Source organism: Bos indicus x Bos taurus, chromosome 8, assembly GCF_003369695.1.
Source record: "Bos indicus x Bos taurus breed Angus x Brahman F1 hybrid chromosome 8, Bos_hybrid_MaternalHap_v2.0, whole genome shotgun sequence".
NCBI lineage: Eukaryota > Metazoa > Chordata > Mammalia > Artiodactyla > Bovidae > Bos > Bos indicus x Bos taurus.
In genome coordinates this window covers 98,826,048-98,853,344 of record NC_040083.1, presented here as the reverse complement: position 1 = coordinate 98,853,344, position 27,297 = coordinate 98,826,048, and the positions used below count along the sequence as shown (strand labels likewise).

General features: G+C 45.6%; 1 protein-coding gene across 9 annotated transcripts in view; it reads left to right on the top strand.

Annotated features, from left to right (window-relative positions):
* Positions 1-27,297, top strand: part of EPB41L4B (erythrocyte membrane protein band 4.1 like 4B) — a 138,390-nt gene that overhangs the window by 22,555 nt on the left and 88,538 nt on the right. For all 9 annotated transcript variants that reach the window (XM_027550462.1, XM_027550469.1, XM_027550467.1 and 6 more), the window contains exons 2-4: positions 11,167-11,271; positions 24,590-24,632; positions 25,469-25,547. In XM_027550462.1, coding sequence (XP_027406263.1) covers positions 11,167-11,271; positions 24,590-24,632; positions 25,469-25,547 — 227 coding nt within the window. The remainder of the gene's footprint in view (positions 1-11,166; positions 11,272-24,589; positions 24,633-25,468; positions 25,548-27,297) is intronic.

The following is a 27,297-nucleotide window of genomic DNA, read 5'->3' as shown; positions in this document are numbered from 1 at the left end:
CTCTTTCTACATGTCTACCATCTGTGATCACACTCAACAAAACGAACAGTGAGTCTTCAATGTCATCTGATGCCGAGTCCTTGTTCACTTTTCCTCCAGCATCTAAAACTTTTTTGTGGTCAGTGGTTGGCATGTTTGAATCAGGAGCCAATTACAGACAACACATTGCATTTGGTAAATAATGTCTTTTAAGTCTCTTTGAATCCCTAGCCGTCCACTCCCCCACCTACAGTGCAATTTATTGAGTCCTTAATACAGTGTTGGTGAATGTAGAGCAAGGCAGCTTCAGTCATTCCAGCCCTTGATTTTAATATCTTTTTCCTAAACAGGACCTTCAAAGAGTAGTTTTCAGGTTTGTTTACCTACCCCCCCTTTTTTTTTCAAGACTCAATATATTTATCATTCTAATTCTTTGTCTCCAAGCTGCGATACCTGAGTTAACATCACAGTGTAAGGATTCCTAAGAAACAGTTTTTAAGGTTATGGAAAACTTTTTTGTATACTAAATCTTTTATGTACACACACATGCCATGCACACGTTATATCTGTGTATTGGCATGGTTTTCTTTCTGATTATTTATTGCATAACAAATTCCCCCAGTGCTCAGTGGTTTAAAGCATCACTGTTTATCATAGTTCATGGGTTCTGTTGGCCAAGAACCCATTGAGGTGGGGCCAGGCTGAGATTTTCTTTTGCTCCTCATGTCATGGACCAGGTCACACAGGAGGACTTAGTTGCAAGATTGGCTAGTGAGGGTGGTTTGCGATGGCTGTGCTCACACATCTGGCATCTTGGCAGGGATGGCTGGAGGCTGCACTCAGCTGGGACAGTTGACAGGAACATCTGTTCACAGCCTCTTCAGTGTGCTAGTCTTAGGGTAGTTGGATTTTTCACGTGGTGGTCAGCTCTTCCCACAGAGCAAGTGTCCCTAGAGAACTGTCACTCACCTTGGAAATGACAAAATATCACGAATACCATATTCTATTTGGTGTAGCAGTGCCAGGCTCTTCCAGATGCAGGGGAAAAGGAGAAAGACTTCACAGCCCTGTTTGTAAGTGCCACCAGTTTAAAAAGATCAATGTGAAAATTAGCACGTTAGGTACTTGCCACCTGGGACCTTTCAAGTCCCCCATGTACTTGCTTCTCTATTGATGTAAGATGGAGGGCACCAAGCTGGGAAGCACCTGCCTGAGAGGTAATTCAGGGCAGTCTCCTGCCCCCAATCCCATTCTCCAGAGCTTCGTGTGGACTCAGTTGGGTCAAGAGCATTGTGACTGGTTCATGACTCACCTTGCTTAATAATAAAGGTGAGGAGAGTCTCCCAATCCAGAATTCTAAGAGTAGTTTGTCCAGTGGACCTTGGTGTTAAGGAGGTTGTCTGATATTTTTGTCCCCGTCAGTCAGGATCACATATTAAAATGGGCTTGATAGTGTGTGCTCAGTCGCTAAGTCATGTCTGACTCTTTGGGACTCCATGGACTGTAGCCCACCAGGCTCCTCTGTCCATGGGATTCTCCAGGCAAGAACACTGGAGTGGGTTGCCATGCATTGCTCCAGGGGACCTTCATGACCCAGGGATTGAACCCTGTCTCCTGCATTGGCAGGTGGGTTCTTTACCACTGAACCAGCAGGGAAGCCTGGGCTTGATAGTTCAGTTTAGTCGCTTAGTCGTGTCCAACTCTTTGGGACCCTGTGGACTGCAGCATGCCAGGCCTCCCTGTCTATCACCAACTCCCGGAGTTGACTCAAACTCATGTCCACTGAGTCGGTGATACCATCCAACCATTCTCTGTCATCCCCTTCTCCTCTCGCCTTCAATATTTCCCAGCATGAGGGTCTTTTCAAATGAGTCAGCCCTTTGGATCAAGTGGCCAAAGTATTGGAGTTTCAGGTTCAACAACAGTCCTTCCAGTGAACATTCAGGACTAATTTCCTTTAGGATGCACTGGTTGGATCTCCTTGCAGTCCAAGGGACTCTCAAGAGTCCTGATAGTAGTTACCCCCAAATTAAAGCATATTCAACCTGTGCTGTTTTAGGGTTTCTTACTGAGAGGGGGAGGTGTAATATTTGAAGTGTTGGGTGAAACGAGTTTTCAGGGCTGCCAGGATCAAGTAGCGTTAGTGTCCAGACTTTATTCAGCACTTAGGTGAAGGTCTGCCTTCAACTGACTGCTGAGTCACATGTGGTAGGCACGGTTGGAAGCAGCTATAGGGAGGCAGAAACTGAGGTCATCAGAAGGTGTTAGGTATTCCACGATGATTGCAAGAAGGTTCATAGGATCATGGCTGTTGGGGCTATTTAATTCCTACAGCAGAAACTAATGAGAGCTTTGACTCTCGGGCCAAAGACGGCTTATCAGCCTGGAACAGAGGCTGATCGATAGGCAATAAAGGAGCACAAAGTCTCAGTGTTTTAGATTGATCGCTCCATCCCTGGAAGCCAGTGTGGTGGTGCTGTATGCGGGAACCGTTAAGCCTACCCTCTACCCGCCCAGAGCTCGTGTCCCATGTGGAGAGCCCTGCGCCCCTGGTTGGAAGAGGACCCCATTCACACTGTCTCCTTTCACTGACTCGCACACCAAAACAACACTTTCTTCTGAGACTGTTCTCACTTCCTTGTTGGCCAAAATTAAGGGCAGTGGTATTGGTTGCTTCCTCCGATTTCTAAGAGATGGTTAGCCAGGCAGGTCAGGAAATTAGTAGCACGTACTCTGTTTTACCAGAATTGAATTTCTAGGAGCCGCCCAGACTCTTGATGTCCCCCACAGAAAGTGTCGTGGCTTCTGGGTTAGTGTTTGTGTGAATCAACTACTTTCCATTCTGCCCCAACTTCCCTTCCTCCAAACAGAATGGGAATTGCCCCCCACCTCCCACCAGGAGGTCCGCTGGTGTTTGACTGGGTGGCTGTGTCTCCCACCTGTAGCCAAGACCACGCATGAAGCACGCTTTCTGCAGCTGTGTGTTGAATTGGGCTTAAGAAATATTTCTTCTTTGCTGGCTGGACACATTGCATGTGTTTGGAGCCAAACAGGTGAATGAGCCGACTGGAGAAGCAGTGGGATGAGATGGAAGGATCTCTGTCCTAGAACCCAGAAGGCTGGGTTCTGATTCTTGGTCTGCTACTTGTGAGCAATAGGAACTTGGTCATGTTGATCTCTCTGAGTCTCAGGCTTTCTCTGAAAACTGGGGTCATGGAACCTTGGTAAACATGGAAGTCTTCTTCAACTGGGAGGTGGAATTTATAAGCTGGACAGCCTGGCCTTCAATCCAGCAGATTAGGGATCCTCTGCATTGTCTTTGCACCAATAGATTTCAGTTTTGAGTCACCAGATCTTGCTGAGGGCTGAGCTGCTATTTCTCACTCAGGGTGAAATTTCAAGGTAACTTTATTCAGTAATTTCAGATATTTGTGTTTACGACATCCTGGTGTAAACAGTGTATATTTCTTTGTGATGACTTAGTAGTGATGGCAGTAGGAACAGAGACCCCTGGCCCCTCTGTGTGCACGTGCAGGTAATAGAGAGCTACTTTCCTACTGAGGTTCAGAGAAAAGTAGCAAGTTATCTAGTTTGGGGGTGAGTATAGGAAGTAATAACTAACCATGAAATTAGCACTTCCTAGAGACAGTTGAAAGATGCCTTGAGGCAGGTACCTTCTGGGAACCAATGGCCAGGAAGACCACTGATGAGAACAGTTAGAGTTCTGAGAGCTGTTTAAACAAGGGGTGATTAAGAACTTGGAAAGGAAGGAGTTGATCTCCAAGAACTAACATGGGTTTACCCAAAATCCCAAAGCCAGGCTAGCCTGTTTTCCTTTAAATGGGATTACTAGATCATGTATTTGTTCAGCTTAGTTCAGTCGCTCAGTCGTCTCTGACTCTGCGATCCCATGGACTGCAGCACGTCAGGCTTCCTGTCCATCACCAACTCCCGGAGCTTGCGCAAATTCATGTCCATCGAGTTGTTGATGCCATCCAACCATCTCATCCTCTGTCATCCCCTTCTCCTCCTACCTTTAATCTTTCCCAGCATCAGGGTCCTTTCCAATGAGCCAGTTCTTTGTATCAGGTGGCCAAAGTAGTGGAGTTTCAGCTTCAGCATCAGTCCTTCCAATGCATATTCAGGACTGATCTCCTTTAGAATGGACTGGTTGGATCTCCTTGCAGTCCAAGGGACTCTCGAGAGTCTTCTCCAACACCACAGTTCAAAAGCATCAATTCTAAAGTGCTCAGCATTCTTTATGGTCCAACTCTCACATCCATACATGACCACTGGAAAGACCACAGCCTTGACTAGATGGACCTTTGTCGGCACTTGTTCAGCATTTGGCAAAAAAGCACATTGTGTTATTCCTGTGGAGATGTGAGAGAAATAAAGTTTGGATGAAAGTGATAATAATTCCTTTGTGTGTATAGGACACTGCAGTTGACAGTGGATGCTTGTTTGCTTTCTTTTTTATTAATGCCGTGACTTAGCAGGGTGGACAGAGTAGAGGAGAGTACCTGTTTTTCAGACGGAGAAGCTGAGACTCGGCGTGGGGGGTTGCCTAAAGTCACAGTCATATTGCTAGAAAAGAAATAGAGCTGGTTTTCCAACCCAACATTTTGGCCTCTAAGAGTCCCAGGGCATGGCTCCACCGTGGTACAACTGTGTGTATTTATAACCGGTTTGAGGCCACCATCAGATGGGCACCTTAATACTTAGAGCTAAAGAAAGACTCTACCCCTCCTCCCACCCTCTCCTCCACCTCCACCCTCTGTCCCTTTCTGCTTATCAAGTTTCCATATGTTATAAAACTTAAGATCAATAATTGATAAATGGAATGATAATCTGGGACCACTCGGGGGACTCTTGCTTTGGCCCACAGATGAGGTGATGTGGCCTGAGCCGTAATGGAGAGGAGGGAGAGAGCCTTCCGAAGATGGGTGCAGAGGGACTTAGCCTCTGATGGATGTGGAGCCGGTGGATGGAAGGGAGAGAGCCTCGTGTGCCTTCAAGGCTCCTGAAGTCCTTTCTCTGCCCAGATGGCATGCTTTCCACCACCTCGGATGTGCACGCTTGACTGGCACTCTCACACACGGCTTATTTCCTCCTTTCAAACCTACCTGGGATGCACAGCATTGAATGCTCTGGAGACTAATGAGATTTGGATGGCTGGCCTTCTATCTTCGTTGTTCTTCCAGGACCACTGTTGACTTATTACGTTGCACGTGGGTCAGGCTGCAGTGAGATGTTGCCCATTGCATCTTATCTGAGAGGGTCAGGCTGGTTCATTTATCTGCAGGACAGTTAAGACATCAGCTGTCCAGCAGTCTTCCTTATCGGGACCTTGGCTGGGAACCAGCAGATAGACTAAATTGGAACCTCTGACTGGCCAGCGAAGGTATCACAATGTCCATACCTTTCCCTGCTGGCTGCCTGCCTGGCCCTGTCTTTAGCTGGCAACCCGGTATTCTTATTTCACATGGTTTTAATGTGCATGGTTATTTTTAGCTCCTGTCAGATCAGAAGGAGCTGCTATAGAGAGCCATACCATCTCCAAACCACTAGTTGCTGGTCCTTGTGAAAAGTGATGTGTTGAGATGGGAGGCCGAAAAACTAGGTGATGTGGTGCAAGAACTCGAGGGTAGAGCTCTCTAGATCCTGCTGTGTGTGGGGCAACTCTCCATACGTGTCTTGTAGTTGGATTTCAAGATGGTGCTTAGAACTTTGAAAGATTTTACACTGAGTATATTTTACACTGAGCTTGGGAAGGCATGGAGTACCACTTGGTACTGTGACCTGTGGGCTCGGGTCTTAAGCTTTTTCCGCTGACTTCATTCCCCACGAAGAATCTGTTCTTCTGTAGTTTCCTGTAGCTGCTCCTCCCAGACTATGTGACCCCAGTGTACCCCACTGCCGGAAGGGTGACTGGCATTTGATGAGCAGTTGATAAACAGTTGTTGAATGAGTGAGTGACTTCATCACAGAGAGGGCGACTTAGTTAATGATGAGGCAACAGGATCAGCTTCTAGTCTTGTCACATTAACTGATCTCCTTGTGTCCTCACTCGACAGCACTTAATGTAATAGCCACAAAATCGTGTTTAGGTAAATGGCCTTGGAAGTACAGGACAGTTCCCCAGATGCTTGTTCATGGAAAACTTAATTTGAAAAGATTTTAATGAGTGTATTCTCATTTTTAGGTCTGCTGCTTGGGAAATATCAGTCTGTTTTTGTGTGCTTTAGCTTGGCCCCTCCAGAAGATCCATTTCATGGCCCTAGACCCTACACATCCCCTATCCATCCATCCATCCATCCAGCAGACATTTTTGGTGTACCTGCTGGGTGCCAGCCAGGCCTGTGCTTTGGGGATGGAGAGAAGAAGGGATGGTACCCAGGGGAACTCAGCAGGTCTCTGCCCTTGGGAGTGCTGAGTCTGAAGCAGGAGTAAGATGGGAACATGAGTAGCCGTGGTGCAGTGTGTTAAGTGTGCCTGTAATAAAGGCCTGAGCCTGCTTGTGGGAACCCAATGGAGGGGCCCTTATTGCCTTTGAGGGGGGCGGGGAGAACAGAGTTGGACATGTTGCCGAAGAAGGATATGTTTGGGCGAATAAGCCCAAGATGACAACTTGTGGGCTTCTAGGGGCTGCTCTCAGTAAGGTGTCCTGGCTGGTGGTCAGATGAATTATCTGGAACCGTCTCAGTTTTAAGAGTGGACACACTGCGGGCTGGGAGGAGTGAGAGATGGTTGATTCAAGCACTGTGGTCTTGATCCTCCTGTCTTCAGCCCTGGCACCTCTGTTCCAAGGACCTTTTTATTTGTTCCAGCCCTTATAATTTCATCAGATTCTTTTTAGGCCCAGTAAGGGCCACTGGGAATTCCCTCTTCCAGCAGAAGAGACCTAAGAGTGTACTTGGTTGGGAGGTGAGTGAGGGAAAGTGTTTATAGGTGAGTGAAAATGGTACACCAGACTCTGCTGTCTGCCACCTCCATGTCCAGCTGAGTAAGGGTCTACCAGTAAGGGAGCCCATCTTACATTGGCAGAAGGGACCCACTGCCCCTAGAAAGGTTATTTTCCCAACCACCACCTTGAGCTGCGTCTAAATTGAGTCATTTTAGAAAGACATGAGAAAAATAAAATTTGGAATGATCTAGACAAAGCCTTCGGCTAACTCCCCTCATTTTACATTTGCGGATCTGTGCTTTTTTGAGTTCAGACCCTGAGAGTGTTAAAATTGCATACCTGGATGGTAAGCCCTGAACCAAAAGAGAGGGGAGCAGGTTGGATTTGGGGTCAGTTGAGCTTTGGTGGCCCTGTATACCCAGGGGACCGTGGCCAGGTCTGATTAGCAGCCATGGGGGGAAGTCCAGGGCAGCCATGTGGATTGGCAAGATTATGAATTGCTTTAAGGCTGCAGTTGGTGCATCCGGGACAAGAGGTCTCTTGCTTCCTCGCAGCCCAGTTGTTTCTGCCACATCCTGCTGCTAAAGCTTTACTCTGACTAGTTCTCTCCCACTAGGAAACCCACTAATCAAGCCTTGGCACCGTGCTGATAGGTGTTGCATGGGGCCAGCAGCACTGGAGAGTAATTGGAAAAAATACCTGCAGAGAATGGATTGTTATGGGCAAGGAGGAAGAGTGCCAGGATTGTGACTTTTTTTTACATTGTATTTGTTGCCTGACACCTGCCAAAAGATCAGTGTTAAAGAAAACTTGGGAAATAAGCCACCTATCGTGTCTCCGTGCTAACGCAACTGTTGTAATTTTTGCCACTCTCCTGTTTTTATCAAGTAGTCCATGTGCAGTACATACACAGATTTATGTAGCTGGAATCACAGTTTGCTGTTCCCTTGTGCTCTGTTTATTGAACGTTTGTCATAAGGATTTTCCATAGTTCTGTCTCATCCTCATAATTCTCTTTTGTAACAGCCGAATAATATTCTGATGTGCTGGTGGGCCTCAGTGCCGTGTTCTGTGATTGGAATTTTGATTGTTTCTCCTTTTTGCCCGCCCCCAATCCTACCTTCTTTCTCCACTAGATTCGTTTACAGAGAATGTCACTGCACGTTGAGCCTTCTGGAATCTTGTGTTGAATTGTTGCTTTCAGAGGAGTATTTCTGGAAAGGAAGGAGACTGTAATTCATTGATGAAGTTCTTGTTTTTTTTTTTAACTTTTTGTTATTGTTGTTTATATATATAACACAAATAGAGCCGTACAAAGGAAACAAAAAGCTACACTTTAATGAACTACTAGGAGGCAGACAGACACCCTGGTACCATCACCCGCATCAAAGGCTGGAGCCCTGCCAGCCAGCCGAAGTTCACAGGTGTTGCCTCCTCCCAGCCCTGTGCCCAGCCCCAAGAGCAGCACCTACCCTGACTTCATTGTAATCACTTCTTTACTGTCTTTCCAAGATTGCTCACCCAAGTGTGCATTCCTGGATACTGCAAGTTAAGCTTGCCTGTTTACAAATGTCTTTTAAATCTCTTTCAATTTGTACGTGTCCTCTTGATCTCTTCTCTTCCCTATATTCTGTTTGTTGAGGAAACTGGGTCATTCGTCCTGAAGAGTTTCTAGAATTTCCCACAGGCTGGATCTTGCCAGTTGTGGTTCTTTGTAGTTTAGAACATTCCTCTGCATTTCCTGCAGTTGGATCTAGTAGTTTAACCAGTTGCAAGGTAGATTTCTTTTTTCCCTGTGGAAAGAGAGGTGTGGGGAGCAAGATTATACCTTGGGTGGGTGGATGTTTTTCACCTGGTTATCTGTCTCCTATTGCAATGTTAGTAGCCACTGGCATCCAGTACTTAGAGCCTGCCATTCATTAGAAGTTACAAAACTGTGATATCACAGTTTTGTTATTCTTTCTTCATTTATTTGCTGGAATACTACTCTAAAGAAAAACTCTGCCTCTCTGCTATTTTTAGTAGTTTATTTATAGAGATTCACATACCATACATTCACCTATCTGAAACATACAAATTTAGTGGGTTTTAGTATATTCATCGGAGAAGACAATAGCAACCCACTCCAGTACTCTTGCCTGGAAAATCCCATGGATGGAGGAGCCTGGTAGGCTGCAGTCCATGGGGTCGCTAAGAGTCGGGACAACTGAGCGACTTCACTTTCACTTTTCACTTTCGTGCATTGGAGAAGGAACTGGCAAGCCACTCCAGTGTTCTTGCCTGGAGAATCCCAGGGACCGGGGAGCCTGGTGGGCTGCCGTCTCTAGGGTCACACAGAGTCGGACACGACTGAAGCAACTTAGCAGCAGCAGCAGCAGTATATTCATAGAGGTGCACATCTATGGCCATGGTCAATTTTAGAACACTTCATTAACCGCCTCCCCTCAAACCCCGTTCATCTTTGCTGTCACCCCATACACCTGGCAGTCCTAAGCAGTTACTAATTATCAATCTAATTTCTGTCTCTAGACTTACTATTCTGGACGTCTCAAATAATATGTGGTCACTTGTAACTTATAACCAGGTTCTTTCACTTAGTATAATGTTTTCAGAGTCCATCAACGTTGTAGCATGTATCAGAACTTTATTCCTTTTTATGGCCAAATAGTATTTCATTATATGGATATGCTACATTTTGTTTATCCATTCATCAAGTGATAGACATTCGGGTTGCTTCCACTTTGGGGCTATTATGGATAATGCTGCTGTAAACATTTTTGTACCAGTTTCTGTGTGAGCATAATGTTTTCATTTTTCCTTGGATATTTACCTAAAAGTGGAATTGCTGGGTCACATGGTAACTCTGTGTTTAACTGTTTAAGAAGTTGCCAGGCTTCTTTCTAAATTAGCTACAAGATTTGACATTCCCATCAGCAGTGTAAGAGGGTTCCAGTTTCTCCAGATTGGTGATCTCTCTTCTTTTGTTGTAGCCCTCCGAGTGGGTGTGGAGTGTCTAATTGTGGTTGTGACTTGCACTTCCCTGATGACTAATGATGTTGAGCATCTTTTGATATGCCTGTTGGCTATTCATCTCTCTTAGGTGAACCATCTCTCTATCTCTATATATGTGTGTGTGCTCTGTCACTCAGTCAGGTCTGATTCTTTGAGACCCCCTTGTAGCCCACCAGGCTCCTCTGTCCATGGGATTCCCCAGGCAATAGTACTGGAGTGGATTGCCATTTCCTTCTCCAGGGGATCTTCCTGACCCAGGGGTCGAACCCCCATCTCCTGCACTGCAGGCGGCTTCTTTACCACTGTGCCGCCTGGGAAGCCCTCATCTCTATATATCCTTGACCTGTGTTTAAATTGAGTATTTGTCTTTTTATTATTGAGTTGTAATAATTCTTTATGTGTTCTAGAGAAGTCCCTTATCAGAAGTATGATTTGTAAACTTTTCTCCCATTCTGGACTGTCTTGGCACTTTCTTGATGTCTTTGTGTTCTTCGAAGCATAAAAGTTTTACATTTTGGTGATGTCCAGTTTGATTTTTCCTTTGTTGTTTGTGCCTTTGGTGTCTTAGCTAAAAAACTTTTGCCTAATCCAAGGTCGTGAAGATTTGTGTGTATGTTTTATTCTGAGTTTTATAGTTTTAACTCTTACATTTAGGTCTTTGATTCATTTTTAGTTAATTTTTGTATATGCTGTCATCTACTCTTTGGTTGGTCTTTCCTGGTGGCTCAGTGGTAAGGAATCTGCCTGCAGTGCAGGAGATGAGGGTTTGATTCCTGGGTTGGGCAAAACCCTGGAGAAGTAAATAGCAGCCCACTCCAGTATTCTTGGCTGGGAAATCCCATGGACAGGGGAGCCTGGCAGGCTGCAGTCCGTGGGGTTGCAAAAGAGTGGGGTATGTCTTAGCAATGAAACAACAGCAACTCTTTGGGTTCCTAGTGCTGCAGCTAAGGGCAGGATCAATGCTTGACTTTTTTTTTTTTTTTTCTATTTATTAACCATTTATCATAATAAGGTGTTGGTTCCCTAATCATCCTATAAAGTAGTAGTTTGGTGGGGTTTTCTTGTCATCATGTATGCTTTAGATTTAATCATGAGTTTGTATTATAATAAAAAAATAATTGCATTTAAATAAATTTGTGTACTCTGACACATATGTGTATGGTAGAGAGAGGAAAGTGATTTTGTTGTTTGGGTTTTGGTTTTTTTTTTTAATCTTGTTTCTTATCAACTGTCACCTCCTAAAATTTCATCTACCCCTTATCTTCCAGAAACATGCCAAAGGCCAGGATTTGTTTGATCAGATTGTGTACCATTTAGACCTGGTGGAAACAGATTACTTTGGCCTCCAGTTCCTCGACTCTGCCCAGATTCCGGTAAGTATTCCTTTGATTCCTTACACGATGGACTGGCTAATCACAGGCTACTAGAAATTGGTAGAGAAAGACAGGAGTAAAACTGCATTACTGTTGCGGTAAAGAACACTGGGATGGAGGTGCTGGCGCCCATGTGAGGTGATGCTTCCATGACGCCCCACCCTGGAGGTGTCCAGTATCTTGCTGCACGTGGGGACGTGCTAGGGAGACGTTTCCAAGCATGAGGATGCAGTGTAGGCACATCTCTAGAGTAGGTAGAAAGTAATCTCATTATAAGAATTCTTCTGCGGATGCTGTGTGTATTTTTAACTAGCAGAAGATGCTGTGCCACCCTCTTCTCGTGGACTCTTGCCAGGTGTAGAGAGCAGGTGCTGTGGGCTCAGCTGAGCCGCAGCCAGGCTTAGTGGGCTCCGGGGCCGAGTGGTCTGAGCAGGTCTTGGCATTGCTCGAGAGCCATCTTGCAGGCTCCAGGAGGTTGTGTTTGGTCAGCAAAGACTTCCCTCACTTTGCCTGAGACAGAACTGTCCGCAGTGGAGGTGCCCGAGTAAGTGAACTCAACACAGCTCAGAACCACTCTTTCGTTTATTTTTATTTCTTCATCTATTTTATAACTGACCAACAATACTATGTTAGTTCCTGTTACACAAGATGGTAATTCAGTATTTCTGTACATCTGTAAATGATCACCACAATAAGCCTATTTACAACCTCTTGCCATACAAAAATAGTATATAGTTGCTGGCTATATTCTCCTTGCTGTACATTTCAGACCTGTGACTCATTTATTTTGCAACTACTGGATGTTTGTACTTCTTAATCACCTTCACCTATTTTTTTTCTCCCTCCTTCCCTCCTGGCAACCACCTGTTTGTCCTCTGTACTATAATTCTGTTTCTATTTTGTAATGTTTGTTCATTTGTTTCTTAGACTCCACACATAAGTGATAAATCATACCATATTTGTCTTTTACTGTCTGATTTATTTCACTTAGCACAATGCCCTCTAGATCCATCCATGTTGTCACAAATGGCAAGATGTCATTATTTTCAATGGCTGAGTAGTATTCTGATGTGTATGTATAGATACTGCATCTTCTTGATCCATTCATCTATTGATGGGCACTTGGGTTCCTTCCATATCTTAGCTATTATAACAGTGCAATGAGCGTAAGAGTACATATATCTTTTCTCATCAGTGTTTTTGTTTTCTCTGGATAAATATCCAGGAGTGGAAGTGCTGGATCATACAGTAGTTCTGTTTTTAATTTTTGAGGACTCTCCGTACTCTTTTCCATGGTGGCTGCATCCGTTTACATTCCCACCAATAAACAGCGCAGAAGGGTTCCCTGTTCTCCGTATCCTTGCCGATGCTTGTTTTTCGTTGTGTTTTTGATAATAGATGTTCTGACAGGTGTGAGGTGATGGGTACCTCACTGTAGTTTAGACTTGCATTTTCCTGATAGTGATGTTGATCATTTTTTCATGTTGTCTGTTGGAGATCTGTGTGTCTTCTTTGGAAAAAATGTCTATTCAGATCTTCTACCCATTTCTAAATAGGATCGTGTGGATATTTTTGATGTTGAGTTGTAGGAGATCTTCGTGTATTTTGGATATTAATCCCTTATCAGATATGTCCCTTGCAAAGATCTTCTCCCATTCAGTAGGTGGTGTTTTTATTTTGCTGATAGTTATCTTCATGGTGTAAAAGCTTTTTAGTTTGGTATAATTGCATTTATTTATTTTTGCTTTTGTTTCCCTTGCCTAAGGAGACATATTAAAAAATACTACTAAGATTACTGTCAAAGAGCATACTGCCTATGTTTTCTTCTGCAAGTTTTATGATTTCAGGTCTTATGTTTAAATCTTTAATCCATTTTGAATTGATTTTTGTGTGTAGTATGAGATAGAAGTTGTTTGATTCTTCTACCTGTAGCTGTACAGATCTCCCAACACCATTTATTGAAGAGGCTGTCTTTGCTGCATTTTAGATTCTTGCCCCCTTTGTTGTTCATTAATTGATCGTATAAATGTGAGTTCATTTCTGGGCTCTCTGTTCCTTTGAGCTATGTGTCTGTACTAGACTGTTTTGATTACTGTAGCTTTGCAGTATAGTTTGAAATCAAGGAATGTCATACTGTCAGCTTTATTCTTTTAAAAAGCAAGAAAGACTTCAGAGTTTCCATTCCCAGCAGAATCTAGCTTTGGGTTTTAAAGAGAATTTATTCAGCAATCTAAAAATATTTATTGAGTGCTTGTTGTGCACTAGGCCGTGTTCTAAGCAGTGGATAATGCAGTGTATGTATGTAATACCTGCATAATATGACAGGTGGTAATAAGGGTTAAGAAAAATAAAGCAGAGTGAGGAGACAGAGTAAGGGGCAGTGCTATTTTAGACAGAGTATGAAAGGGTGAGTTCTCTGGTAGGAGATATTTGAACTGAGACCTGGAGCTCCTCCTGTGTAACTAAGCCTTTCTACCTGAAAGATAGTTTTTAAATACTTCCTGGGCTTATGCATGATGGTTGTAAGGAGGTACTCAGAGTCGATGCCTGGAAATTGGGTCTGCCTGAGATGGATGGTGTGGTGCTCAGTCTGCGGTGATGCAGTGGAGCCAGGGCTTAAGTACGCCTGGGTTATAGTGCCTGCTGGGCAGATGTGTCCCTCTGCACCCACTAGATGCCCCCTTTACACCAACTTCCGCCCTACCTTCAGGACCTCCTGTCTGTCTGCAGCCCACTGCCTTACCCCCTTGACTGTTGCCACGAGCATCCTGCTGCCTCCTTGAGATCATGTTCCTGATTCCTTCCTGTGAGCTGGAGACTCTCCCTTTGGCCCCCATGGCTCAGGGAAGGGCAACCCACCATCCTTTGTCCCCTCCACTGTGTACTTCTGCTTCCTTTGAGGTTGGACCACCCAGTGCTGCACCCTCTGACCTCAGCACCCTCTTCCCATCCTTCAAGGCTTCAAGTGCCCATTTTCCTCCTCCCGGGGCAAACTCAGAACTCAAGTTGTTGACGCCTCTAAATATTCCAGACCTGGTTTCCTCTCACTGAAGTTTCGTTTGAGCAAACCTCACCCAGATGCACCTTGGGTCCTGTCACTGTCCATTCACTCCAAGATCCAGGATTCTGTTGTTTCTTATCCTGTAACCAGAATAAGATCCAGGATTCTGTTGTTTCTTAGCCTCCTTCCAGTTCCTCTGCGCGTGGCCTTGGCCCTCAACAACCCCCTCCTGCCCTGGTCTTCCTCCCCGCCCGGTCAAGCCTCAGGCATGTCTTTTGTGTCCCCATTTGCCCTTTGATTCTCCTGCCCCTGTGACTGTCCCCTGACCCCCCTTCAACACGCATGCAGGCCCATCTGCTTCCTCTGCTGCTTCTCTAGGACTGCCAGGCATTGTTGGAGAGGCCATGGGCCGTGCCTTCTGGCCCAAGCACAGATCACAGGTTCAGCGAAATCCAAGCCCCGAGCTGTTCCTGGAGCCTCATGAGCGCCCACTGGACCCTGAAGTGCCCCAGGGTTCCCCTTCTGAGTCTGCACCATAGACCTCTAGTCCAGTCCCTACAGAGACTGTTCTCACGGGTGGCCTCACCTCTGGCTGAGAAGACCGAGGTCATTTAGCCTGAATGCCTTGAGTTTTCTTCCCTGCACTTCAGTGTCTCTTTCTCTATGTCCGTTCTTTTTACTGCTTTCTCTTAAGGGACTTTGCCTGTTTCTCCAGCATTTATACACCTGCATCAGAGTTCCATTTCCAGTTGCTTCCTCAGTGCTGAATTTAGAGTTCTTGCCGTCCCCAGCATCTGACACTTATCAGTCCTCCTCTTCCCAGAGCTGCTTTTCCTGTTGTCCTTTTGTATATGGTATTTTTGGCTTCAGATTGTCTATGGCCCAGGACTCAGTTCAGGCCTGAACCTTGCTCCTGGTTTGATGGGCTTTAGATAAGCCACCTTCTCTCCCTTGGCCTCAGTCTCCTCATCTGTAAAATGGGTTTATGGGACATGTTCTTCCAAGAGCCCTTCTGGTTTTAATGTCCTGTGATTCTGAGACTAAAGGGGAGGCAAGGTACTGTCCCTCACGTCTCCTCTAGTCAGAAGGGAGAAGACACCCATCTTTCTGCCTTGAGAGGCACGTACTTGTTGCCCTGGTGGCATGTCCTTAACCCCAGGCGACCACTCCCCAGCCACTTGCGTTCTCCAGAAACCACGGAGGTAACGCCATTATGAAAGTCTTTGCTGTGAGCCTCTGCTCACTTGGCTGCCAGGCTTTCCCGCCTGCCGGTGCCCAGGCCCCGTGTGGCAGGAGGGATGTTCTCAGCGGGATCCAGGCATCCTTCCCAGGCCATACACCTGCAGGAGCTCAGACTCTGAAGGTGCTAGAGCCTTTCCAGCCTGCAGCTCTGTGAGCATGGCGTGCTTCTCTGCCCCGCAAGAGCAGGTGCAGGGCCGTTATCTGCCTGACTCTGAGGATCCGAGCCATGTGGAGCAGCGGGAGCTCCCAGCCCCCTTCTCATTAGCCTGCCTTCCAGTTGGGGCTCATTGCAGGCTAGGCTCTGGTGAGGTTTTGTTGTTGTTTAGTCACTTTGCTTATGCTGGTGCAGCTCCTGGAATGCCCTTTCTCATCCCGTTTAAGAGACCAGGGAACTGGTGGCTCAGACGGTAAAGCATCTGTCTACAATGCGGGAGACCTGGGTTCGATCACTGGGTGGGGAAGATCTCCTGGAGAAGGAAATGGCAACCCACTCCAGTACTCTTGCCTGGAAAATCCCATAGACGGAGGAGCCTGGTGGGCTACAGTCCATGGAGTCACAAAGAATCGGACATGACTGAGCGACTTTTCACTTCACTTCATCCCGTTTAACTTCTGGCCATCCTTCAAGACCAGCTCTGATGACAGCCCTTCATGCGGCATGTCCTGAACTCCCAAAGTGTTTTTCCTCCTCTGTGTAAACCTGAGTTTATTTCACCCTCCCTGGCAGTTCGCTCATTTGGCCTCAAGGTCATTATTTGTGTATGTGAGCAAACCTTTCTAACTAGATCCTAAGACTTAGGACCTTCTCCTCTTGACTTGGCGACTCATGGTAACGAGGCATACAACCTAGAACTTTAGTCTTTAGCCCCAGAAGGGACCTTAGGAGCCATTGATCAATTTCTCCCATCTTCTGGGTGGGGAAACCAAAGCTCTTAGACCTTGGCAAGTCACTGAGTGAGTCGCACAGCTCATGCACGAACCCAGGTTTTTACAATTTCAGGTTTAGGCACTCTTTTCAGTACACGGTACTCTGGAGCCCCAGTTTTCCTAGCACCGGGGTGGATGCAGTAACATCCATTTCACAGGGAAATTGAGGGACTCTGTGAGTTAAGGGAGGAGAAAGGGCTTTGTAACCCGTCATGGCTGTGGGTCTCTTCTTCCAGGTGGGCAGGCTCATAAGTCATCAGGCCCCCAGAGGTGATGCACTGAGCTTAGCTGGAATCTCAAGGCTGCCTTGCCTGTAGGAGAGACCTTAGCAATTTAGATGAGACCTTTTGGAAAGGTTTGCTGAGCCACTGATTTTTTTCCTAGGGTCTAGGATGAAGCAGTTGGTGGCAGGTGTAATAGATGGGGGCCAGGAAGGGGACGGTCCACTTGGCCAGTGGCTTACTGCACCACGGTAGAGGCTCCTGCCAAGAATGACATCCCCACCCAGCCCCTGATATTCATATCAGAGGGCTGGCAGTGGCAGGGCTCTTGGCACAACTCTCTGCGTCCCCAGCTCCCTGCAAAGAGCCAAGCCTGGTTTCCATAGTGCGCTGCCCAGCCCTGAAGCAAGGTCAAAGTCTATTGGCATCGCCTATTTTTAGCAGTTGGGACTGGGGCCTCCTGTTTCCTTTTTCTGTTAAAGCAGGAAAGCCACCCAGGAATCCATCTGTAGCTCTTGCTGGGCACAGCTCAAAGCAGGGGCACGGGCTCTATTTTTACAAATCAAAGCTGTCTTCTGAGAGCCCGGGCTCTGGCCTGCACCCACCCAGCTTTCCCCTGGCTGGTCTGGTAGGTGCTGTTTACTGAGTCCCCACTCTGACCTGAGACTGGCATCAAACCGAAGGCTTTATAGCGCTCATGTTTAATTATTCATCATCGATCTGTGAGGCAGACCCATTTCACAGACGATGAAGCCACAGCTTACTCGGAACCTCACAAAGGTTAAAGTAGGGGATAGAGCCAAGATTCAGAACTTGGTCTGTCATCACAGTGGCCAGCCCACTGGGTTGTACTGATTTCATGACACATGGTAGTGTCACACCCCTCCACGCCCCAGACACCCCCCCACAACACACACAGACCAAGAAAACATTTAGTCAGTAGCCATTCAGTGTACTGTGGCTTGGAGCTTACTCAGTGGCCAGCTCTGTGGCACATGGGTAGGCTGGACAATGTCCCTGCCTGCCACAGTCTGGTTGGGAAATAGACAAGTGGTCCCTTGGAATACTATGGGCTCAGTCCTCTCATCTGTGAGCCTGGAGCCTGAGTGTCACTGACGAGGTGATCAAACTACAGAGGGGGAGGGTGAACATGGGGAGGGCTACAGCCACAGAGGACAAGAGGACTTTGCCAGGCAGAGGAGTGGCAGGGGTTTGGGACAGGGGTCACCACTGCCCCAGCAACCGGGAGCCTCCATCCCATCTCGGGGGCAGGTGTTCTACTGGGGAGGGGTAGCCATCCTGAGTCCTTTCCCAAGCCCATCCCAGCATGAAAAGAGAGCATCTTATGGTGATCCGTTTGGCTGCAAGGAATCCAGAAAAGGTGATTCTGGCCTTTGTCTCAAGACCTGTGAGAGGTTTTCTCTCCAGTCTCTGCATCATGGACTCGGGTTAGATGGGTAGTTAGGGGCCCACAGCTGCCAGGGAGGTAGACACACAGACATGCTGCTGGAAAGACACGCAGAGGCACTGTTGTGGCTTCACTCCGATGGGTGCCTGGAATGTCACCATGTTTGCGGACAAACCCTTCCTTGCATATGAATGGTTCATTAGTTTCCAGAGACAGGGAGTTGATTCTTTAGCCAGTGTCAGTGGATGGCTCAGTGCACTGAGAAGGAAGCTAAAGGGTGAGTGAACAGCCACACCCCAGGCAAATGGCAGGGCTGGGACTTGAATTCTGGCCTTCCGCCTCTTTCTCAAAGACATGTCAAACAGCTCAAGAAATGCCCCAGGCCACCCAGCAGCCTGCTTCTGAATGTTGGCAGAGCGCGGGTTTTCCTGCCGACATGCAGGTATCAGCACTGAATGGGACACAGTTGATCAAGGGAAGTCTCTGTGTTGCTGTTGTGTAGTCACTAAGTCGTGTCCTACTCTTTGCGACCCCATGGACTGTAGCCCACCAAGCTCCTCTGTCCGTGGGATTTTCCAGGCAAGGATACTGGAATGGGTTGCCATTTCCTTCTCCAGGGGATCCTCCTGATCAGGAGTCAAACTCACGCCTCCTACATAACCTGCATTGCGAGTGGATTCTTCACCACTGAGCCACCTGGGAAGGGAAGGGAAGGACTCTCTGCAGTTGAGCTAAACGAACCCCCAAGGAAGCCTGGAGTGGCTGGTGTGCACAGCAGGTCGACAGGACTTCCTTCTGGATGAGACTGAGGATGAGGCGAGAGCAGAAAAGGAGCGTCAGACCCGGGTGTGTGTGGAGGCCCAGAGCATCATGCTGACACTTGCTGAGTTAGAATCCTGCCTCACTAGTGCCGTGATGCAGGCTACCCCTTGCCCTCGCCACAGCCACCTTTCTCTACTCTGAGGCCCGAGAAGGCAATGGATGTTACATAATATAATGCGTGTTTTCCCCAACACCACCAATATATGAATGCTTCAGGTAGATAGTGTCAGATATCCTACAGGTTAAGGACTCAGTCATTCAAGACTCCCCACCTCCCTGCCCCCTCCGACCCCCAAACACACACTTCAGATACTAATCCCAAGTCCAGCTTGTCACCTGTGCTTCTAATCTACTGGCTGTAGGTGAGTGGGAGGTTCCCAGACCCCCTCCTTGGGTATGATCAATTTTGCCAGAGCCAATGCAGAACTCAGAAGAGCATTTAACTTACTAGGTTACCAGTTGATCATAAAAGGATGTAGCTCAGGAATAGCCAGATGAAACAGATGCACAGAGCAAGGTACTGGGGGTGGGAAGGTGTGGAGCTTCTGTGACCCTCTGAACATATCACTCTTCCCAAATCTCCATATGTTCAGCAACCCTGAAGACCTCTGAACCTTGTCTTTTTGAGTTTTTCCAGAGGCTTCATCACACAGACACTACTGATTAAATCATTGCCCATTGGTAATTGATTCAACCTCCAGCCCCTCTCCCCTTCCTGGAGATCGGGGGATGGGACTGAAGGTTCCTGCTCTCATGTGTTTGGTTACCCTAGCAACCAGCCCCATCCCTAGGTGCTTTCCCAAAGAACCTCATAACTCATAACACATAAACTCAGGTGTCATTGGAAGGGGTTTGTTATGAATATTAAGACACTTTTATTGCTGTTACCACTTAGGAAATTACAAGGCTTTTAGGGGCTCTGTGCCAGAAACCAACGAAGACCAAATATACATTTCTTATTATGAATCACAATATCACACACAATAAGCTCCAAAAGTGTTCGTTCTCGTCTTTCTCTTTATATCCTTTGGATATGATTATCTCATATTCCTTCCAGCTCTAATTTAAATGCAAACTAGACACTTTTTACGAGCCAAGAAAATCTAGAGGTACTAGAAAGCCAGTTATGAGTTCCATCACTCAAATGTGATGGCCCAGAGGTTGTTCTGGCAGAGTTTTTAGACCCTTGTCAAGCCCCGAGCCTCTCCTGCGATTCAAGTGCTTGTGTGTAGGTTTTAGACAATTAAATCCTACAGCCAGTCTCATATATGTCATAATTCTAGAACTGATGTACAGTCAGAGCAGATGGGCTTTGCCAGATCATCTCACATCTCAATTTATGGAAAGGGTTTTGCCAGATGGACTTGGATAAGAAATTCAGATCAGAAACTACCTAATACGCATTAGAGTGTCTGAGTTAAACATCTTGCCCTTTGAACTCAGGAACGCACCTGTCTCTTTCCGGTGACTGGTTTACCAGTCCGATAAGAGGGCTGGAGCCACTTGTCTTGGTCCCTGCTGACAGGCAGCCTGGCTATATTTAGCCAGATGCAGGTGAATATCTGAGATAGGTCCTGCTGCTGTTAAATTGGGCTTCAAGCCAAGTACAGGATATGATTTGCTAAATGCCACACTGGGCCTGAGTATCCGGGGTCTTTAAGTCCCAGGGTGGTCTTGTGGGATTAAATACGAGTGATCAGGGTCCGGTCAGCCCCTGCAGCTAAGAAGGAAGTTGGGTCAGTGTGAACTGGTAGGACACAAGAAAGGTTTTATCATCTCGTTTTAGGATTGTGACTGGCTTTCTTATTGCCTCTGATGCAGATGAGCAAACCTGATCAGAACACCGCAGGGTCAAGGAGCTTTTTAAATGGAGCTGTTGCTGATTTTTTCCCCAGCTTTGTGAGCCCTAGACCTCCATCCTGGTAGGTCCTGCACCGGGCAAGGCTCCGTGGCTGGTGACTTGCTGGGAAGGATGGGGGCCAGTGCATGAGGATGAGGGGAACTTTTTTAGCAGTGTGGTCAGAGGGAAGGGCATTTGCTGTCCAGGGGGAGCATCCAGCCATGATATGCCTGTCAGTTAACACAGGGCCATAGCCATCTGGCTCGTAAACCCTGAAATTGCTGAAGATTTTACAAACCTCAGACAGCAGTCTTCAGAAGGGGTCGTGGATGTTTCAGGATCCCCAGGGTCATTATTAGTACATATTCTTGGGTAGGAGAGGATGCAGGGAAACTTCAGCATTAAATATTTAATGAGCACACTGGCAGCCTTTGGAAAACACTAATGATCTAGGATTCTGTATAATGATCTTGGGTGGAACCTGGGTATCTGTGACTGAAATGTGCAGCCAGGGTTTAAAACCACAGCTCCGGAAATGATACAGGCGGGGTCTGGATTAAGATTAGAGTTTGACAGTAGAGGGAGAAGAACAGTGGGCTGAAATTTATTCTATTCCAAATATGATAAGGAGACTTGAGAAAGGAAAGAAATGGGACAAGCTCTTTTAAGCTCTGAGCCTCCGGGGCTAATAAGATTAGAGGTTGGTTGTGGGGAGAACGTTCCTTGCCTGATATGGATAAATTCATTTGAAAGTGAGGCAAAGAACAGGTTTAGTCAACCCATTAGCATGATACTTACTTTGGCAGGAAAGTAAATATGTTGCTTTATAAGTCCTTGTATGTCCTCTTCCCAGGGGCTAAGGGTCCAGGACTTCAGCTTGGCTAAGGGGCAGCAATGAGACTTCACTCTAATGAGACAAACTGATCATCAAAAACCACCTGATAGGCAAGTGGTAAATAAGTAATAAAATTTGACAACCTGGCAGGCCCACCCCACCACACCCTCCACTGTGAAAATAATATTCTCTTTAAAAGGAAGAAACTATGCAGAAAAGTGAAAAAGAAAATAAGTAGACGTCATTCACAGTCCCACATTCAGAAATAACCTCTATAAATTTTTATGGACATGTGTTGCTAGGAAATAATAATTTTCTATAAAGGGATCCAACCTGCTTTTTTTTTTTTTCCATCTCACATTGTGCTGTGGATCTCTTGCCACATCAATAAATACAGGCCTAAATCAGTTTTAAAGGCTGAATAGTATTTCACTACATGGAGGAGTCATTTTTTAATCCGTCTTTGTTGATGGGCATTTAGGTCATTTCTCATTCAGAGCTATTAACAATGAGATGAAGCATCCTGTGCACAAGCCTTTGAGATAGGCATCCAGCTGTGGGGATCTGGGGCTTTTATCACTCAGTTGCCTCGCTGGGAAGCAGGATGACAAAGCCGATGTCTCCCATTGCACTGCTCACAGCTTATTGTGTTATAATTCATCTCTTATTTGCTTTTGTGTTGCCTTATCCCTCTCCTCCCACAGAGTCTCGTAACGGGCTCTTTGGTGAGGGGTAGAGTACACTGTACTCACTCAGTCCCTCCCATTTTCATTATTAGAATGTCCAGGGTTTAGATTGCTTCTGAAAGTATATTGACGGTCAGCAGAGTGACCTCTGATTCTGAACAGCTATTGAGAAACCCGCTCTGTGCTGTGTTGTTCCAACTGCTGTCCTTACAGCAGTGTTCCACATGTGCAGAGTTTCCATAGAGGAAAGTCCCTTTTTGCCCCATTTAAAAAAAATTATGTTGAACATTTCTTTCTTTCTCAAGAATCCAATAAGGCCTGCTGGGTGGCCAGCTCTGTGTGTGGCACAGGAAACTCAGAGATGATTAAGCGCGTGGTCCTTGCCCTCTGAGACGTATGTTCGCCTGGAGGGGCTCACAGTGTCATGTTCTTAAATGTTTTTCATGGAAGTCAAGCTCCCAAGGCTCCTCAAGACTGTAGCGCCAACAAGTTGGATGTTACAGAGGAACTTTTATATGAGGGAAGTGGTTTTGTAATTTCCTCAGGTGGATAAGACTGAAGTGGTGTTTCTGGTGAAAGCTAGAGGAAGTTCAAACACCTTCATGGACCAGAGCAGAATTATCTCAGGCAAATTCCTTCCTGTCTTTCCATCTTCAGTGTGAGTCATTTAAAGGGTCATGAATTTTGGTTGTTAATTTTAGAATTTAGGGGGACCGAGTCAAAAAACCCGTGTATGAACAGAGACTTTTGGCAGCGTGGCTATGGTCGTTACTAGATTAGTGGAGACTTAGTTCTATCATGAGAAAACTCAGGAGAAAAAGGCTGATGATGGCTCCACTGACTTGAAGGGACTTTATAGATGAATTAGGTAAAGGGTTTTAGGTTATTTTCAGCACCTCTTTGGAAAGCTAACTCTTCCCAGGAAAAATGAATTTGATGTCCATAAGCACAGATATTTTTTCTTTTTTTAACTGAAGTATAGTTAATTTATAATATTGTGTTAGTTTCATGTATACGGCAAAGTGATTCAGTTATATATAAATTTTCATCAGGTTATTTTCCATTATAGGTTGTTATGAGACATTGAGTATATTTCCCTGTGCTAAACAGTAAATCCTTGTTGCTTATCTAGTTTATCTGCAGTAGTTTGTATCTGTAGTTTAATCCCAAACTCCTAATTTATCCCTCTCCCCTTTCCCTTTTGGTAACCATAAGTTTTTTTTTCCTTTTTTTTTTTGTGAGTCTGTTTCCATTTTTTTATATATAGATTCATTTTTTATTTTTTAGATGTTACATGTAAGTGATGATAGCATATGATATTTGTCTTTTCTTTGACTTATTATGATCATCTGTAGGCCCATCCATGTTGCTGCAAATGGCAATATTTCATTCTTTTTTATGAGTAATAGTCTATTGTGTATACATATCACACCTTAAACCAGTCATCTGTTGATGGGCTCTTGGGTTGTCTGTGAACGCTGGGGTGCACGCATCTTTTTGAATGTGTGTTTTTGGGTTTTTGGATGTTTATCCAGGAGCAGAATTGCTGGGTCAAATGGTAGTTCTGTTTTAGTTTTTGAAGAAACCTCCATACCCTTCTCCACAGTGGCTGCTCCAGTTTGCATTCCCAGCAACAGTGTAAGAGCATTCCCTTTCCCCACATTCCCTCCACCATATATTATTTGTAGACTTTTTGATGATGGCCATTCTGACCCATGTGAGGTGATGCCTCATTGTAGTCTTGATTAGCATTTCTCTAATAATTAATGATGTTGACACCTTTTCATGAAGCACAGATATTTTTATACTATACCGAGCAGGTTGCAGGTAACCAGTTTAAGAGCTCATAATCTGGTCCAATCCCTGGTTTTGTGAGTGAAAGTTGCTCAGTCGTGTCTGACTCTGCAACCCCATGGACTGGGTTGTCCATGGAATTCTCCAGGCCAGAATACTGGAGTGGGTAGCCTTTCCCTTCTCCAGGGGATCTTCCCAACCCAGGGATTGAACCCAGGCCTCCCCCATTGCAGGCGGATTCTCTACCAGCTGAGCCACAAGGGAGGGCCAGTCCTGGTTTTAGAGGAAGTTGAAACACCTTCATGGACCAGAGCAGAATTATCTCAGGCAAATTCCTGCCTGTCTTTCCATCTTCAGTGTGGGTCATTTAAAGGGCCATGAATTTTGGTTGTTAATTTTAGAATTTAGGGGGACCGAGTCAAAAAACCTGTGTTTTTTAGTTTTAGTTACTAAGATTTATAGGGGAGGGTAACTCCAGGGGATGCAAAATCTTATTGATGAAACTATTCCTAAAAGAAAAACATTTTTTTTCTTTCTTTCAGCACTGGCTGGATCATTCCAAACCTATAAAAAAGCAGATGAAAAGTAAGTAAGCAGAATTCAGTCTACTACCTTCCTGCCTTTTCAGAGAGTGAACTCCGTTGCCAGTGTTTTGAAGTATTACATTTTCATTAGAACTTGGGAGCATTTTCAAATGGATTCAGTTCTAAGGATGTTTTAATTTCCTAAGACTGGCTAAATGTTAAGAGTTTAAAATTTGAATGGGAGTTTTTAGTAGATGTTAAAAAACACACTATGCCCTCTTTTGAAATTAGACACTTCCCCCAACGAGGACTGAGAAATAGGATGTTCAGAAACATGGCTTTATACCTGTGACATTCATTTTCTCGGGGGTTATGAAGTAGATTCAGAGAATTGGGAGAGCTGGTGGGATCTTTGACAATCTGGTCCTGCTCTCTGATGTTATGTTGTGGTAACCACATTTCTTCAATGTGGTTTATGTATGAGTAATTTTTAAAAAATTTAATACTTTTAAAGTATTTTTACTGTGGTTATTTTTAGATTACAGAACACTCGGCTGTTTATGTGTCACTTTCCTATAGCCCACTTAGTATTTTGTTAAAAGTTAGTGTCACTGGGGTATCTTGGCAGTCAGGGGTGAAAGTAAAGTGTTAGCTCTCAGTGAGTCACTAGATGAGTAGCATTTTCTTCCAGAATGAGATTACTAACCACACTGTTTTTGTCAACACCAAAGTCCATTTTAGTTTTCCAAACTGGGATTGCTTTGTGTGTTCTGTTGTTAATTTCCAGTGGTGTGGTGGATATGTTAATAGATTTAACATGTTTTTCCTTTTTGTCCATTCTGTGATCTTCAAACCTTGGGGGAAAACATCTTCAACCTTCCATCTCCAAATGCTTAGTTGGACCTGCTTATGCTTTGCACTTTCGAGTTAAATATTATTCTTCAGAACCGAACAACCTTCGTGAAGAGTTTACAAGGTAGGACAAGATGCGAAGCAAGGTCCTTCCACCCACTCACACCCCATAGCACTTGCCTTGGTATAATCAGCAGGCCTTCTAGACTGTGGGCTTGCCACCTCTTCCATCTGCTGTCTTTCTGTTCTGAGCAAAAGTTACGAACACTTTGCCTGTGCTTATCTCTGCATTCTGTTGAAAACTTTGCCTGATTGAACCTTTTCTTAGTAAATCAGAATTTAAGAGTGTATCTTCTCATCTCATATCTGTCTTGACAGGCCTTGGGTAAATTGGCTAGTTGGTCTCTGGCACTTTATTTTTTGTCTCAGATACCAAAAGGGAAGGCAGATATTAGAAGAGCATTTCACCATCCAAAACTGCCGTTTTACTTCTTTAAGGAGCACTGCCAAATATTCCGATTGTTGTAGTATCAGATTTGTTGGTGCTCCTTCATGGTGACTTTCCACCCCGTTGAGTTTCTTCCTTGGTATACCTGCCTATGTCTGCCTATGAGACTTCAGAGATAGTGTTGAAGCAAAAGAGACTTAAAACACATTTTATGTGTGGACTTGCCCTCCAGCCACCTTGCTGTCAGTGATATTCTCGGCTCAGTCTCCTGCTGCCTTTGATTCCCCAGACTCCCCTTGTCATCGTCTGTGATGCACAGCAGTGGTGATGGGTGGTCCATGGCTCTGGCCCCTGGCTTGGAGGTGACCACCTAAGTAGCACTTTAATGACTGACTTTATCACCATGCCCTGCCATGGGAGGGGCCTATGGGCTTCTGTAGTTAAGATTTCCTATAGGAATTGGAAGTTCTGGCCACATCAGCACTGTTTCCTTCTTAATATGGGTACTCAGTTTAATGGTAGTTGAGTGCCTGTCAGAAGTAGTAACATTCTGGAATGTACTAGAACCTTTACCACCACCCACATGTCTGGGTCACCCACATTATCCTATATCCATCCCACAGAGAGTGACTGTGTGCATTGTGTTCAAAGTTCAAACAAATTACATTGTCCTAGGGCTGCTCTTCAGAGTCCTTTATGAAGTGTGCTGCTTCTAGCTGTCATCAAAGCCAGTGATTCTTAACCAGGGGTTGTGAATCAGAAACACCCAAGAAGCTTTTGAACAAATCACATTCCTGGGGACTACTCTTGCGTGTAAGATTCTCATTCTGTAGGTGTGGAGCCGAGCGTGGGTAGCTTCGGTTTTTACAAAGCACTGTAAGCGGTTCTGATGCCCACATCCTCCTGGTAAAAAAGGACACTTACTTAATCTCTTACTTCAGTGAACTCCTCTGGTATTATTTGCTGCCTTCCTCCCCATTTTCCTTAACCAGTTCTGGGATTTCTGTTTCCTGTGTGCGTGTGTGTGTGTCTGTGTGTGTGCACACATGTGTTTTTTGGTTTTTTGAAGACAGAGCCTGCGGTTAAGCTCAGCAGAAAAAAAGCCTCCAGCAGTCGCTCACTGCAGTCAGCTGCAAACTCTTTGATACAATCAGCTGCATCCTTCCTGAAAGCTGCTGGCAGGGTTAGCTGAGGGTCAGATGCAGTGGTTCCACCCTACCTGTTGGATTGTGTGAGGTGTGTGTGTGTGTGTGTATGTGTGTCTGTCTGTCTGTCTGTCTGTCTCCTGGAGGCTCACGGGCATTGAGGAGGCGTCATTGGACCATGCAGCTTTCCATGTTCCATCCTCCGAGTATCTTGCAAATTTCCTACATGCATTCACCTTCCTAGCTAGGTTCTGGAATGCCTTCCTGGGACAGGAGGAGAT